General features: G+C 49.0%; 1 protein-coding gene across 1 annotated transcript in view; it reads left to right on the top strand.

The window, feature by feature from the left end:
• INTS3 (integrator complex subunit 3) overlaps window positions 1–15140 on the top strand; it is a 677967-nt gene that overhangs the window by 304645 nt on the left and 358182 nt on the right. Inside the window, exons 7-8 of the mRNA XM_086947563.1 lie at window positions 11315–11459; window positions 13834–13963. Coding sequence (XP_086803689.1) covers window positions 11315–11459; window positions 13834–13963 — 275 coding nt within the window. The remainder of the gene's footprint in view (window positions 1–11314; window positions 11460–13833; window positions 13964–15140) is intronic.

The following is a 15140-nucleotide window of genomic DNA, read 5'->3' as shown; positions in this document are numbered from 1 at the left end:
CACACACACGGCATTGGAATGCTACAAGTGCCTTAGATGCCTATATTATCTATCTCTGGCAGCAGGAGGGCAGTTATTAAGCAACATGGATTTTTAGGTCTGGCCTGACAATGCAACTGCCACAAGACATTTTAACCTACACCAACATTATTCTACAGTTCTTTGCTTCCACACAAATACATATCTATTCTCTTGCTATTTACTTGTAATGCTTCACATTACCAATCAACGTTCCTTTGAAGCCAGACCTGTTGGCATTGCCAGTGCTTGTTGTTGTAGTCTGTTCAGTGAGACTAGACTGATTGAGCGAATATCTACAATCGAACCCCTGGTTGTTGTACGAGCTCTTTCAGGACCACCGCATTTTATGTATTCATCACTGTTCCCCTCGGTGGTCGTGAGTGTGCTTCAAGGGCAGGGCCAGTGTTGGCATATAATTGCCTATGGCTTATACAGTCGTCTGGGGGCTCACCCTTTGTGGTGGCCTTTACTACTAGTCTAATATATGCCTGAACCCTTACTGGAGCAGAGTAGTATATGAAGCTGGAAGCATCACAGCTCTCAGAATTTCTACAACACACTTTTGTGATAAAGGTTTCCTGGGTTTCCTTCAAAAGGCAAAGCGCTCCAGCCATCGGATGAAATCCTTGTTGAACCCTACAGAACCTTAGTTAAGGCGGTGTCTGTAAGAAACCGGCACATTGTTGATGGTCATTGCCTAGCATGTGTAAGCTATCGTATCTGCACAGAGGGGCTGTGGAGGATGATTCACTGATTTCCCACACTTTATTTACGCACGAAGCAACACTTCTGTAGTAGGGGATCTCTGTGTATAGTCATAATCTAGTGAATAGTCCCGCCCATGTGCGTGGACCCCGGAGCAATCAAAAATAATCTCTTAAAGTGTCGAAAAAATCGGAATTGCACAGACACTTAAGAGATAATTTAAAGACATATAATGCAGCCTACAACAGGCTACACTGTCCAGTACTTCATCTAGAAATTCCACCATAAAATCCATAAAACAGCAAAGCCTGTCCAGATTTCCCTTGCCTTCAGCACAAACCCGTCTGGAAGATAGAGAGGAAGACATGGACAGACGAGCCCCATAGGCTGCCATTATGTGGCTCAGAATAGGATACTGTGCCTTTAAGAGAACTTTCCAGAACTTCACAGTATCCCAGAATGCCCTGCAGGTCTCTCTTACTTTCAGTTCTTTTTTCCGGCTCCTGCAAGCAGGACCCTGGAGCATTGAGCTCTCCCTTTTCAAGGGGTTTGTTAGTGTTTTTTCACTAAATTCGATTTTGTGTACTTTAAAGTACTTTGCTGACTTTCTTCTTGGTTTTTTGCCCCCTTTTTGTTGTCTATAATGCCTGCATTATTTGACAAATGCCCGGAGTGCTCCAGGAAGAAGGCCAAGTCAGACCCCCATGAGGTCTGTATCCTCTGCCTTCCCTCTTCCCACATCCCTGAGGAGTGTGAAATCTGCCAAGGCTTCTCTGGCAGGACCCTGAAAGACAGAATGAAAATCAGGCTTCAGGGACTCGAGGAAAGAAGATTGAAGGCGCAAGGTGGGTCTGGAGGGGCTTCATCTGCCCATGCTGAGGCCTCTGGGGGGCTCCTCAGGGGCAGGAAGTCCAGCACATGTCCCCATTCTCCGTCTGGGTCGGTGGCACCCACCACGACGTCGAGAGGGAAGTCCAAGGCCGTCTCCCCGTCTCCCCAGGGCTCTGGGTTGAGAAAACGTCGCCCGTCGACGTCGAGGGACTTGCATAGGCCGCCGTCGACCCCAGGGACGTTGTCTTCGTCGCTGTCTTCGACGTCGAGCTTTCGGCGTCGGCGGGCCCGGCGTCGGCGCTCACCGTCGAGGCGATACCGCCGATCGCCATCTGGAGACAAGACATCATCGACGTCGAGGGGATCCTCGTCGTCGAGACCACCGTCGAAGCGGAAGCGGTCGCCGGCGAGACGGAAGCGGTCGCCGGCGAGACGGAAGCGGTCGCCGGCGAGACGGAAGCGGTCGCCGGCGAGACGGAAGCGGTCGCCGGCGAGACGGAAGAGGTCGCCGGCGAGACGGAAGAGGTCGCCGGCGAGACGGAAGCGGTCGCCGGCGAGACGGAAGCGTTCGCCGTCGAGGCGAAAGAGGTCGCCGTCAAGGCGGAAGAGATCGCCGTCGGGGCGATCGAGGTCGACGTCGAGACGGTCGCGGTCGCCCCTGAGGCGCAATAGATCGCCGTCAAAACACAGAGGATCGTCGTCAAGATGGTCCGGGTCAACGTCGAGATATGGCAGGCGTTCGACCCCGAAGCAGAGAAGACGGTCGACGCCGAAGGGACACTCGACGTCGAGGGACCGACGTTCGGCATCTGGTCACCGTTCGTCGGCGTCAAGGGATTTTCATGCGCGGCCTAGGGCCGTGGGGGGCTCCCCTCAATCCAGGAAGGATGGTGGGTCACCGGGATCGGTGCACTCGGAGGTGTATACTCCGAAGAAGTCTGTTTCACCTCCTCCTCCGTTGCCTAGAGGTCCGCGTCCGAGGGCTCCTACCCCTCCTCCGTTGCCTCCGCTGCCTGAAAAGCCTCCACCGGTTCCACCGAGGTCGGTCTCGTTGCCCAGGCTCACGACCCCTCCCAAGAAGACTCCTAAGTCTAAGGAACCGCATAAGCCCAAGTCGACCGTCCCGGAGACTCCGGCTGACCGTCCGAGGCCCAGGAGATCGAGATCGCGCTCCAGACGGAGAGAACGATCGAGGAGCAGGCACAGGTCCTCCACCCGTTCCAGACGACGCCATAGGAGGCATAGATCCAGGTCCAATACGACTTCTAGGACCCGCTCCTTTTCACCTACTTTGTCCGATTCCCCGGAGACTAGGGTGTCTCCGATCGACGACATCGGTACGTTCCAGGAGGTTCTCCTGAGGGGGGCTGCGAAGTTGGGTATCACGGTGACGGCTCCTACACCTACGACGTCCGTGATATTCGAGACTTGGCACAAAAAGCACCTGTCTCGCCCTCTGTTACCTTTGGTGCCAGGACTGGTTGAACCGGCACAGGAGCTGTTTCTTACACCTGCAGTGGTGAAGGCTGCCCCGTCCAGACTTTTGAAAAAATACAGGGCTCCGGACTCGGACCCTGCCTTCTTGAGGATGGACCCAGTGCCCGACTCAGTGATAGTGACGGCGGCCAGGAATCAGCATTCTACCTCCCCGTCCTCCACTGTGCCTCCGGACAAGGAGAGCCGCTGGATTGATTCGGCGGGAAGGAAGGCATGTGGGACATCTTCCACCACAATGAAGGCTTCCAGCGACTCGGCATTACTGGGACGATATGACCGTGCGCTTTGGGATTCCGTGGAGCAGTTCGCGGACCTTGTGCCGCGTGACAGGAAGGAGGACTTCATAGAAATCGTCAAGGAGGGGATGCTGGTCTCGAACCAGGCCATCAGTGCCGCGGCGGATATCTCCTTGTTGGCTGCACATGGCTACTGCCACGGCATCAACCAACGCCGCCATGTGTGGCTCAGGCTTACGTCGCTCAAGCCTGAGGCGCAACAGCGAGTGGCCAATCTGCCGTTCTCCGGGGACACGCTCTTCGGTAAACACGCAGATGACGAAATGGCCCGGATGAAGGCCGAGGCAGAAACCCTGACGGCGGTGGGCTTGGAGAAGCCCAAAGACCAGAAACCCTACCGCCAGTTCCAACGGCGGTTCGGCTCGCAAGGGAAAGGAAGAGGACAGTCTTCGGGACAACAGCAGCAGCAACAACAGCAGCAGTTCCGAAGACCTTTCCAAAAACGCCAGAGGGGTAGAGGTGGACAGCAGTCCTCTACCGCGAACAAGGGCCCGGCCGGGTCTCGACCCTGAGCGGTTACTTCCCCGTCATCCGTTACCCGCTCCGGTGGGGGGAAGGGTTCAATTTTTTCTGGCAGAGTGGAGAAAAATTACTCAGGACAAGTGGGTGCTGAATATTGTTTGCAATGGATACAGTCTTCGATTCATCAGCCCTCCTCCAGCGATCCCTCCGGTCATCTCGCAGTATCAACTGCGCGAGCTCCAGGCGGAGGCCGATATCCTGTTAAGGAAAAGAGCGATAGAAGACGTACCTCTGTCTCAAAGAGGAAGAGGTCTGTACTCCCGGTTCTTCCTGGTTCGCAAGAAGGACAAGAACGAGTTCAGGCCCATTCTGGACTTGCGGCAGGTAAACAAGTGGATTTGCAGAGAAAAGTTTCGCATGCTGTCGTTACATCAGATTTATCCTCAGTTACAACAGGGGGACTGGCTTTGTGCCATAGATCTACAGGATGCGTACTTCCACGTGCCCATCGCGTACAAGCACAGGAAGTTTCTGCGATTTCAAGTCGGCACCAACCATTACCAATACACACTGCTGCCCTTCGGGCTGAAATCTGCACCCAGGACATTTTCGAAGTGCATGGCAGTGGTAGCAGCACACCTCAGGAAAGACAAGGTGTTTGTCTACCCGTACCTGGACGATTGGTTGATCAAGGCCTCCTCCTTCTCAGAAGTTCAAGCAGACTTCCAGAAGACGTGCGTTCTCTTGAACAAGTTGGGGTTGCACATCAACATGTCCAAGTCTGTCCCGATCCCGGTCCAATGCATTCAATACTTGGGAGCCACCATCAATACGCTGTCAGCAAGCGTGTCTCCTTCGGAGGAGCGACGGAGATCGATCCTTCGGAAGGCTCAGGCTCTTATGACCGCTCCATCTACAACAGTGAGGACGGTGTCTTCTCTACTGGGGTCGATGGCCTCTTGTATCTTCCTCACTCCTCATGCACGACTACACATGAGACCTCTGCAGGAGTGCTTGGAGGACCAATGGGACCAGAGGAGAGGATCTTGGGACGACAGGATACGACTATCTCTGCATGCTCTTCAGTCTCTGAAGTGGTGGTGTTTGGCAGAGAATCTCCTCCAGGGGGTTCCCTTCCACAAGGACATTCCTACTCAGACTATCGTGACGGATGCTTCTCTCCAGGGCTGGGGAGCGTATTCGGGAGACTTACAGATCCAAGGCACGTGGTCTCAGACGGAGTCCACGTATCACATCAATTTCCTGGAACTCAGAGCTGTTCACTTGGCGCTGAAGGCTTTTCATCCATCCTTCCGGACCAACTCGCTGCTTGTACAGACGGACAATACGACCACGATGTATTACCTCAACAAGCAGGGGGGGTCGAGATCGCGCACCCTGTCTCGGGAGGCGCAGACGATCTGGCACTGGCTTCTGGCCAGAGAATTGACGATAACGGCTACCCATCTGCCAGGGGTGCAGAATGTTCAGGCGGACGCACTGAGCAGGCTGATTCAGGAAAACCACGAGTGGGTCTTAAACGACGACGTACTAGGAGAGGTCTTCACAAGGTGGGGGACTCCAGACGTGGATCTGTTTGCCACCGCCGAAAACAGCAAATGCCGAGACTTGGCCTCCAGGTACTACCAGCAAGGTACGCTGGGGAATGCACTCTGGATCAACTGGTCGAACAGCTTTGTTTACGCTTTTCCGCCCATTCCCCTGATTCCAGCGGTGCTCATCAAGCTGTCCCGGTCCAGGGCACGGATGATCCTGATTGCCCCGGAATGGCCCAGACAGTGGTGGTTCACGGACCTTCTACACCGGTCCCTCCTTCCACACATACGGTTGCCGTGCAGGCCGGACCTTCTCACGAAGTTCGGGGGGCAGATGTTGCATCCCAACCTCTCGTCCTTGAGTTTGGCGGCATGGCTCCTGAGATAGTGCAATATGGCCATTTGAATCTGCCCGATGATTGCATGGACATACTGAAGGAGTCTAAGAGACCTTCCACTCGGACGTCCTACGCTTACAAGTGGAAGAGGTTTTGTATCTGGTGTGTGTCCAGGAACTTTGGTCCTACGACGTGCAAGGAAGATGTCATCCTTCCCTACCTTCTACATTTGGCGCTGTCTGGCCTTAATGTTCATTCCATTAAGGTTCATCTTGCTGCATTGACTGCCTACAGGAAAAGCCCTTCACAGACTTCCTTCTTCCAGATCCCTGTGATCAAAGACTTTTTGGAAGGCTTGAAGGAAGTGTTCCCTCCTGTCAGGCTTCCTTCGCCTTCATGGGAATTGAATGTGGTGCTGTCCAGTTTGATGAAGGAGCCTTTTGAACCCATTCATAGGGCTTCGTTGCAGCACCTGTCCTGGAAGGCGGCGTTCCTCGTGGCCATTACATCGGCCCGCAGGGTGAGTGAAATTCAGGCGTTGTGTTGTAATGAACCTTATACTGTATTTCATGCTGCTAAGGTTGTTATGCGTACTCACCCTAAATTTCTTCCCAAGGTTATTTCTGACTTTCATGTCAACCAAACTATAACTTTGCCTACGTTTTTTCAGAATCCTTCATCTCCAGCGGAAAGGTCTTTGCATTCCCTGGATGTTAGGAGGGTGTTGAAATTTTATCTGGATAAGACCAAAGGTATTCGTAGGTCAGACCAATTGTTTATCAATTATGGATCGGTCAGGACGGGTCTTGCGACCTCTAAGCAGTCCATCTCTAGGTGGATTGTGTCCTGCATACAACTATGCTACCAGAAAGCTAATAAGACCTTAGGAGGTAAGCCTAAGCCTCATTCCACCAGGGGCAAAGCTGCCACGACAGCCTTGCTCCGTAATGTGCCGATTGCAGAAATTTGCAAGGCCGCCACTGGGAAGTCGGTTCATACCTTTGCTAAGCATTACTGTCTGGACACTGATGCCAGGGCGGATGCTCAGGTCGGACAGGCTTTGCTGCGGAATTTTGTTCGCACAATAGTGGTGTTGGTTTCTTTTCTCCACCGCCGCTTGGTGTGGGGATGGGCTTGCCATTCTATTCACTAGATTATGACTATACACAGAGATCCCCTACTACAGAAGGAGTAGTTTCTTTTCTGTAACTCCAGTTCTGTAGTAGGGGTATCTCTGTTATAGTCATAAGCGCCCCCCCTCCTCCCCGGTGGAGAGATATTCATGTAAGGAATGCTACAGGTCTGGCGTGTTACGCCTTCAAAAAGAACTGAAAGTAAGAGAGACCTGCAGGGCATTCTGGGATACTGTGAAGTTCTGGAAAGTTCTCTTAAAGGCACAGTATCCTATTCTGAGCCACATAATGGCAGCCTATGGGGCTTGTCTGTCCATGTCTTCCTCTCTATCTTCCAGAGGGGTTTGTGCTGAAGGCAAGGGAAATCTGGACAGGCTTTGCTGTTTTGTGGATTTTATGGTGGAATTTCTAGATGAAGTACTGGACAGTGTAGCCTGTTGTAGGCTGCATTATGTCTTTAAATTCTCTCTTAAGTGTCTGTGCAATTCTGCATTTTTTCGACACTTTAAGAGATTATTTTTGATTGCTCCGGGGTCCACGCACATGGGCGGGACTATTCACTAGATTATGACTATAACAGAGATACCCCTACTACAGAACTGGAGTTACAGAAAAGAAACTACTCCTTCTGACCACATTGGCTCACGGTCTGACCTCATATCTTTCTGTTACCCAGCAGCAAATGCATGGCATGGAGACACTTTGATGAACCCTATATGCAGCAAGGTATGACTCGTACTCCAGATGTCGCCTCCACTTAACGCTACAGTGCAGCTTGGCAGTGTTGCTATACAATATGAAATCCATGCTGAAAACCCTATCACCAATAAAGACCCGATTTGTTGTCTGTGGAGCATAAAACGCTCCAGTTTCAAAGTATTTGATACCTTAAGCATGGGTGAGAACTGAAAGTACCGTGCTCAGTCATTTACCCTCCGTTTCTCTCCCTTCAGTGGTCCCCACTTTACTCCGACTGCACTGCCAGACACTTGAAAATGGATAACATACTGTCGACTCTACATTCACGCCTACTCAGGACCCTTTCTTCGCAAGAGCAGTCATTTTAAATACAGACCTCTTAGGCAAGCTATAAAACGGTTTTCCCCCACAGAGACCACTGTCTGAGTTGTTTCTTCGTCCTCAATGTTCTTTAGCACAATTGCGGCACACTTATTATTTTTTACCCCAAATCCAAACTCTAATGCAAGTCTGTGAAGCATCCTCTAAAGCTCTTATAAATACTTTCCTAGATGTTTGTGGAGCCCGAAGCTGCTCTGCCCACAGTTTTCTGCATCAATATTCTGTGTGCTTCATAGTTTAAACAATCGATTCGCTCCCCTCAGCCTGGGACACCACTGAGTCGGAGTCTATGAGGAGGACCTCTGTTCTACCAGGATGTTTCTATCCGGGATTCTTTTAAGAAATCATCAGTTTTTGATTGCGGACATTTGTCGTCCTTCGACATTTTGATGCATGACAAAAACGAGCACAAACCATAACCATGCAGAAGGTGCATCAAATGATGTACCTAATAAGTTTTAGACTTGAAGGTCAAATGTTTTCTGATTATCTGTGAATATCTTTGGATCGGTGGCGGGGCCATGTTTGCTGTCTACAGCTCTAGAAGAAGGATAAGCACTTTGGATAAGTCCTATATTACAGACGAAAAGGCGACAGTTTTGAGCTTCTTAGGATTATTATTATTTTACATTTTGATCAGCCGTAGCTGTCAACGGGGACATTTTTGTGCTTTTCAGTTTTTGGAGGAATTGCAGTAATTGAAGAGCCTACGCAACAAGTACCTTTGGACTATGCTGGGTGAGCACTACTGACATACTGGTCCTATACATGGGCTTAAAATCTACTTCTAAATACTTCTTAGGCCGTTTGTCTTTTGGTACATTTTCCTTCCCTAGTTCTCCTTTTGTACTTGGCAATGCTGCGTCATGCCTTTTGGTCTGCTTTTTAACCCTAGTTAGAATTTCTTAGTATTTTTAATATTTATTATTATCATTTTATAAAAACAAGAATGTAAAAATAAAATGGATTGGTGCATTAAAATAGGCATTGCTTTTGTATTTGGCAAGGTTTTCTTACATTTTTTTTTTTTTTTTGTAAGACGTTTATTAATGTTCAAAGGTACAGTACACATAGCAAAGCCTACAACCCTGCGGGCCGGCTGCAAATGAACGGTAAATCGTGGGGGTGTGGGCCAACATAAAAAGGGCATGTCATTGTGTCCCTTGTGTCCCCGGTGTGCTAGGACATGGAGAAAATAATCACATTTTCTTAAGTCAAGAAAGGAAATGTCCATAAATGACGCCTTATTTTTTATTTTTTCTAGAACTGAGCCATGAAATCGGCAAACTAAACAAAACAGTTCGTATCGGTGTGTCCCAATGTTCCTATCGCGGCTTCCCCACTCGAAGTCTGTCCCACAGGCACGGTGTTAGTAGGTGCCACCTCTGTACGGTGTGTTGTTTGCCGATGCTGTTACAGTGCAACTGGAGGTCAGAGGTGTGCGCGCGCAAGTGTGCCTGGACTTGGAGTGGGACAGCCCCTGCGGGCCATGGTGTGTCTTCGGTCGCCGGCCTTGTTAGTGGAGCATGTGGCATTCAGGTGGAGGAGCCTCGCTGTCGGTGTGGCTATCAGCGTCCACGCCTGCAGTCGCCATCTGTAGTGCCGTCAGCGGCTTCTACCTACTTCAACACGAGGGGGCAGGGAGGCCACCTTCCGTGAGCAGGGGTCCGATACTACAAACATGTAAACATATATGTGATAGTGGGTGGGGGGGGGGGTGGAGTGTGCTTGCGGGGGCGTTGTCAGCAGCTTTGTGCTTGGGGCGCGCTGCTGGGCAATGGCCGCTGATGGGCGCCTGCGTGGGTGTTAGGTCGTATCCGAGGTTTACGCGCTGGCTGTTTCTTGTCTGCGTCAGGGGGGGGGGTGGGGGGGGGAGTGGCGCCGCTTACGATGATTCCTGCAATACAGCATTAGCCCCTAAGGTTTTCTTACATGTTAATGAATCCTTTTATTCGGCACACTGGTGGAGATATTGAGTGTTTATGAATTTAATGAAGATACTCATCAAGAGTTGGGCTTACTTCTGAAGTAAGGATATCTTCATCAGTTCCTCCCTTGTTTTCCATAGTGTACAAATGAGTGGAATCAACTATCCCAATGCTGAACATTCCAGGAGTGTAAAATAGTAGCTTCTCTGAAAATGTAAAACACGATACATTGCTTCATGTGTTCCTAAAGAGATCTTCTTTCAAATAGTTTGTGTTTAAAGTGTGACGGTATCAAACAGAAATGTAATGAGAAGTTGCAGTGCTTGAATGAGATCCTTTGGGCTAGCTAGCTGTTTCCAAAGGACAACTTGTACTGTGTATGGAATTAACTCCAGCGGAATCTTTAAGACCAAAACTAATAGATTAGGCGTGGGCGGAGTTCCGCTGTGCAGAGCTCCGTGAAGTGACCAAAAACACTCCCCCATGCTACGATGAATTCTGCAAGCGGTGGAGTGCGTTAGGTCGCGCCGTTTGACTAATTTTTAGCGCCAGGTGTTTGTCCCACGATGGAAAATCAGCACGAACGGCACCATGCGCAGCGCAAGAGGGCACTGCTTCTTTGTGTTGCTCAAGTAAATGTTCTACTCGAGCGGCAGATTCCTCAACACGAACGGAATGTTACCCAACTCAAGCGGTAGCGATGATCCGCTACCGCCTGCATTGAGAAAGATCACCAGAAGGTGGTCTGGAGTAAGATTTTCCTCACTCGCGCTCACCAACTTAACATTGCCACGCGCAAGCAAGGAAAAATACAGAATTTTTCAGAACTCTACATGTTACGCGGAGTGGGAAAATTCCACGAGCAGAGCAGAATTTCACACCCAGGATTATAATGGATTTATTCTTGGTTTTAAATCAGCAATTGGTGTTTGTTGTCAGATTTGCAAGGAATGGGCATATGTTCATCTATTGCGTTGATTCCGTTTTTGTTGGGGAGGAGAGTCTGCTGACACCCTCTGGTGTGAAAATGTTTTTGCACTAATAACTTTTGTTTTTTTAAATGCTTCTTAATGACGTTCTATGATTGTATAGCACTATACCATATACTTTGCATAGTTAGATGTGATTCAATTTGTCAAATTCGGATGCACGAAGGGCCAGCTCAGTAATCTTGGGATGTGAACTTGTGGCTAACTGGCTGCACCGAACTCTCTATGGTGCAGGACTGTGCTGAGCCACAGTGGCCGTATATGTCAAAACAATGGTGGCAAATGAATAATGCATCACTAAGGTCTCATGATCTCAGGACAGGGGTGTCATAAAACGGTTCTTCAAAGCAGATTTAGAACACATTGGTAATTAGAACGTTTAACTGGAGGTGGAAATTGTGGATAGGGGATCGCGTGTGAGAAATCGCCTTGTGAAACATTGTGCTGGTGTTTATTTCTGTGCTTTTTTTTTTTTAAGGGAGTGGGTCATGAAGAGCAGTATTCTGATTGCCATGTCGGTCTACACCTATCTGCGACTAATTGTGGATCATCATGGGACCCAGCAGTTGTTGGCCCTCCGACAGAAAGAAGTTGATTTCTGCATGATGCTGCTGCGAGACCGGGTAAGAAGTAGATGCGGGGTTGCTTCGTAATTGCGGGGGACTAAAACCACACAACATGAGCTAGGAGTGGAGAGGTTTAATCCAGACAGAAACGAATGAGGATAGTTTAGAATCCAGGAGTGTACCCAAGAGCCTGTGGGCGGGGGTGGGTAGTTCAGAAGCAGAAACCAAGCGGAATTCAATAGGAGCCATCTCAAACAAGATGTATCTTGGTGACGTGCCACTAGAAACCTGAGGAGCAGTTGACTGGGTATTCAAAGGTCTAGTCAATTTACAAAGTAGTTTTTGCTTACTGAACAATAAAAAACATAAAAATAGAGACCATTGAATGGTTGGTTGCAGTGTGCTATTGGTGCCAAATGACACGGTTTTCACAGCCTTACAAGACCTCGGATGCCTCTTGACCAATTAGAAGTTCACAGATCTCAGATGTCCACTAGAAGGTAATGCTTCATCACCTCTGCGGTGCTTTTGTGACAGAAATCTTTTGAGGGAAGATTCATTGTCCTAAAATGATCCTCTGCCTTCTCGAATGTCGACCAGTTGTAGGAGAGGCTAGAATTTTTTCCTCCCTTAACTAAATTTAATGTAGTGTATATTTACAAAGTAAGTTGGCAATTAAAATGGAAAATGTTCCCACTTATGTGAGTATCTCCTATTAGAGAAAAATGTATAAAAAGTATTTCTTCTTAATTTAAAATGTTTCCATGGCATCTAGCACAAGGTCAAACGTACTCAACTGTTTATAAAGTGATAGAAAATGAACGACTAAGACAGAGGTCTAGGATGACACATAAGTAACTTAAATATGCCGATATGCCGCCCGTGTCAGATTCTAGGGCATGCTGCACCCATCAGTCTCTCTTCAAAGCATGGGTCATGTAGGGCTCCAGAAGTGAGCTCATGGGGGTAGAGTGGTGTGGGGTAAGGAGCTCAGGGCTACGGTGAAGGTAATCTGTGACTGGTGGCGGAGCAAGTTATTTTGCCAGCCAGCAGCTAGAACTGGACAAAAACTTCAAGCGATGAGTATAAGAGATGAGAATTGTTTCTGTGAGATTGACGAGGGATGACTGGGGCATGGTTTTCAGTAGAGCTGGCACAGCTGGCGGTGGCACCATAGATAGAGTGCAACAGAGTGCTCACAGAATAGAGTGCACACAGGCGTAGCCAACCCCAGCCTAGGTGGCGTTTTGAGGCAAGATATGTTGTCTCCTGTGTTCCCTTGATCTGACACTGCTTTCTTGCCTGACATATTGACATAAGATTCAATGTCCACTAAAGCATAAACATTATTACCTTTAGTCGAATTAGAAAACCTAACCTTAGTTTGACCCAACTTTGTCATGAGAAACTCTATTGTGTGCAAGCAAAAACGAGAAATATCCAGATATGCCAAGAAATCATCTGTTGCCTGATAAGAAGACTTCCCTGGGAAGAGTACTGAAGTCCTCAGATTATGGATGCCTGCTGCTGCACCAGATTGGGGACACAGGCTTGCCCGAGCAGGAATTCAGCACTCTTTCTGGAAACTCTCTCAAATGTTTACCTTTAGAGTATTGTAAACGTATTTCCCCCATGCTCTAAAGGAAAACTCAATGGAGAATGGCTTGGAAGTAGACTGGCGTTCCCTCGCCTCTAAGTCCGCTGTTCCGATTTAGGCCTCTTCTCACCCAGATGTGCTGAATTGTGATGCCCCTGCTCGACGACCTAGCCAGGAAGGTGTCCACTTTATTAAACAATGCCATCTTATCTGCCTTCCTCGGTTTAAGGCTCAGCAAAGGGGCCAGAGATTGAGTGAGCATGCATATCAAACTTCATCCACAAAGATGCGTAATGCACACCTTTTAAGGAAAGGACGGGTTGAGTGGGATGTATTAGGGGTCTTGTGCTGCAGCTGTGTGCTGCTCACCCACTTTCATTCTTTTTATTTTTTCTTAATTTATGGCTTCTTCCCCAAGACCCCTTTCCATGCTGTCTCCAGTTGTGGGCTACTCAGCACACTGTGTACCCAGCTTGCTTGGCCGGTTCAAGTCCACGTGTCACGAGGATGCGAAACTGGTGACTTCAAATAGAAACCCCTGCTGTCCTTCACTCTGTGCTCTGGACTAGCCCTCCCCTGATAAATGTGCTCTGCTAATTCCACTTCAAAGCCGGCTCAGGGATCACATGTGGTTTGCAGCGAGGACACTTTCTTTTTATCCTCAAGGTTTCTGCCTTCTCGACAAGAGGCAGTGTCCTAGCAGGGGGTGGGGGGGGGGGGGGCATTGTGTAAACAGCCTGTTCATTAGTGAGTATGCAGGATGGAATATTCCATCTCCGCGCGCTCCCCCGGAGCAGGTAAACAGTAACGCCATCTCTTTGTTCCCCCCTGAAGTTCATGGACTGCTACATGATCGGCCGGGACCTGGTGCGGCTCCTGCAGAACGTTGCTAGGATACCAGAGTTCGAGCTGCTGTGGAAGGATCTCCTCCATAACCCACAGGCTTTGAATCCACAGTTCACAGGTAAACACCGGACCTAGCGCGACTCCCAGGTGATGGGAGCAAGGGGGATCACAAGCTCACCCGACAGGACGGCCTGGGCACACACATCTCTGTACACTTGTTGTCAGTCAGTTTGTCATGTCCTTTGTCACAGTTTCACACAGGCTTTATACACGGAGAGCACTCAGCAAATATACATTAATTTACCATCTATGTGATATCAGGGTGTGCGGAAGACGGGGATGTATTGTGGTTGGGTGGGGTTGCTCGTGGTTTTTGATTTGATCTTGGGGGCAGCAGATTTACACGGTAGAGACCATGCTGAATACAACCTGTCATTTCACTGCGTATTCACCAAACAAGAGCAACTCTGAAACCCATGGGAACCTGGGAGAATGGCAACTATTCATGAGCAGGGGTTCTCATTGGTATCATTCCAGCACAATTTCCAGTGTTCAGCAAAATCACTGAACGCAGTTAGTGCCTAACAACTCAATGAAACACAAGGCCAACACACTCCTTATTTTAGAAAGGCGCTCTTTTATCCAGCTACATCATCCAACAATGATTGTCCCAACATAGAAGCAGCAACGTCAGTGAAAGAAGAGAAATCGCAACCAAGACTAACCAAAAAGTAGTGGCCGTAATGCAAAATATTGTGTATATAACAAACTACGTTTCATAGTAAACAATATCAGATTGGTATAATGTTGTTGGTTAACCCCATATTGTTGACGGCGTTTCGACCCTCTGCAAGAAAGAGAGTTCTCATGTGTGAATGACTGTTGCAGGGACATACGGACCATGTTTTTGGTGTGTTAATATGGACTGACCCAACAGTGTGTGACACGCATGGCAGTGCTCACCGGTGGTGATTGGTAGATGAATATACACACTCAGGGGTGCTAATGTGCAACCCTGGATGTTGAGTAGGTTATTTCAACCGGACACTAGGATGGATTGACTCCCGTACGTTGTTCGTCATTTGCTTAGCATGATACCGGTCTGCACATATTGGTACCCTTCTGCAGGTGTGGCCTCCACCAAGGAGTTGGGTTCCCAATGACTGCAATTAGCCCACTTCATCATGACATTGAATGCATTGTTGAGGGGGGCGGGGTTCCACCGCCTGGAGCAGGCAGCAAGTGGTCATTGGATGCAATAGAAGAATGACATCGCATAAATGTCCTGCAGCTCA

The sequence above is a fragment of the Lissotriton vulgaris genome, chromosome 12 (genome assembly GCF_964263255.1).
Source record: "Lissotriton vulgaris chromosome 12, aLisVul1.2, whole genome shotgun sequence".
Classification (NCBI taxonomy): Eukaryota; Metazoa; Chordata; class Amphibia; order Caudata; family Salamandridae; genus Lissotriton; species Lissotriton vulgaris.
The sequence above is the reverse complement of the archived record's forward strand: the minus strand, read 5'-3'. Positions and strand labels throughout refer to the sequence as shown.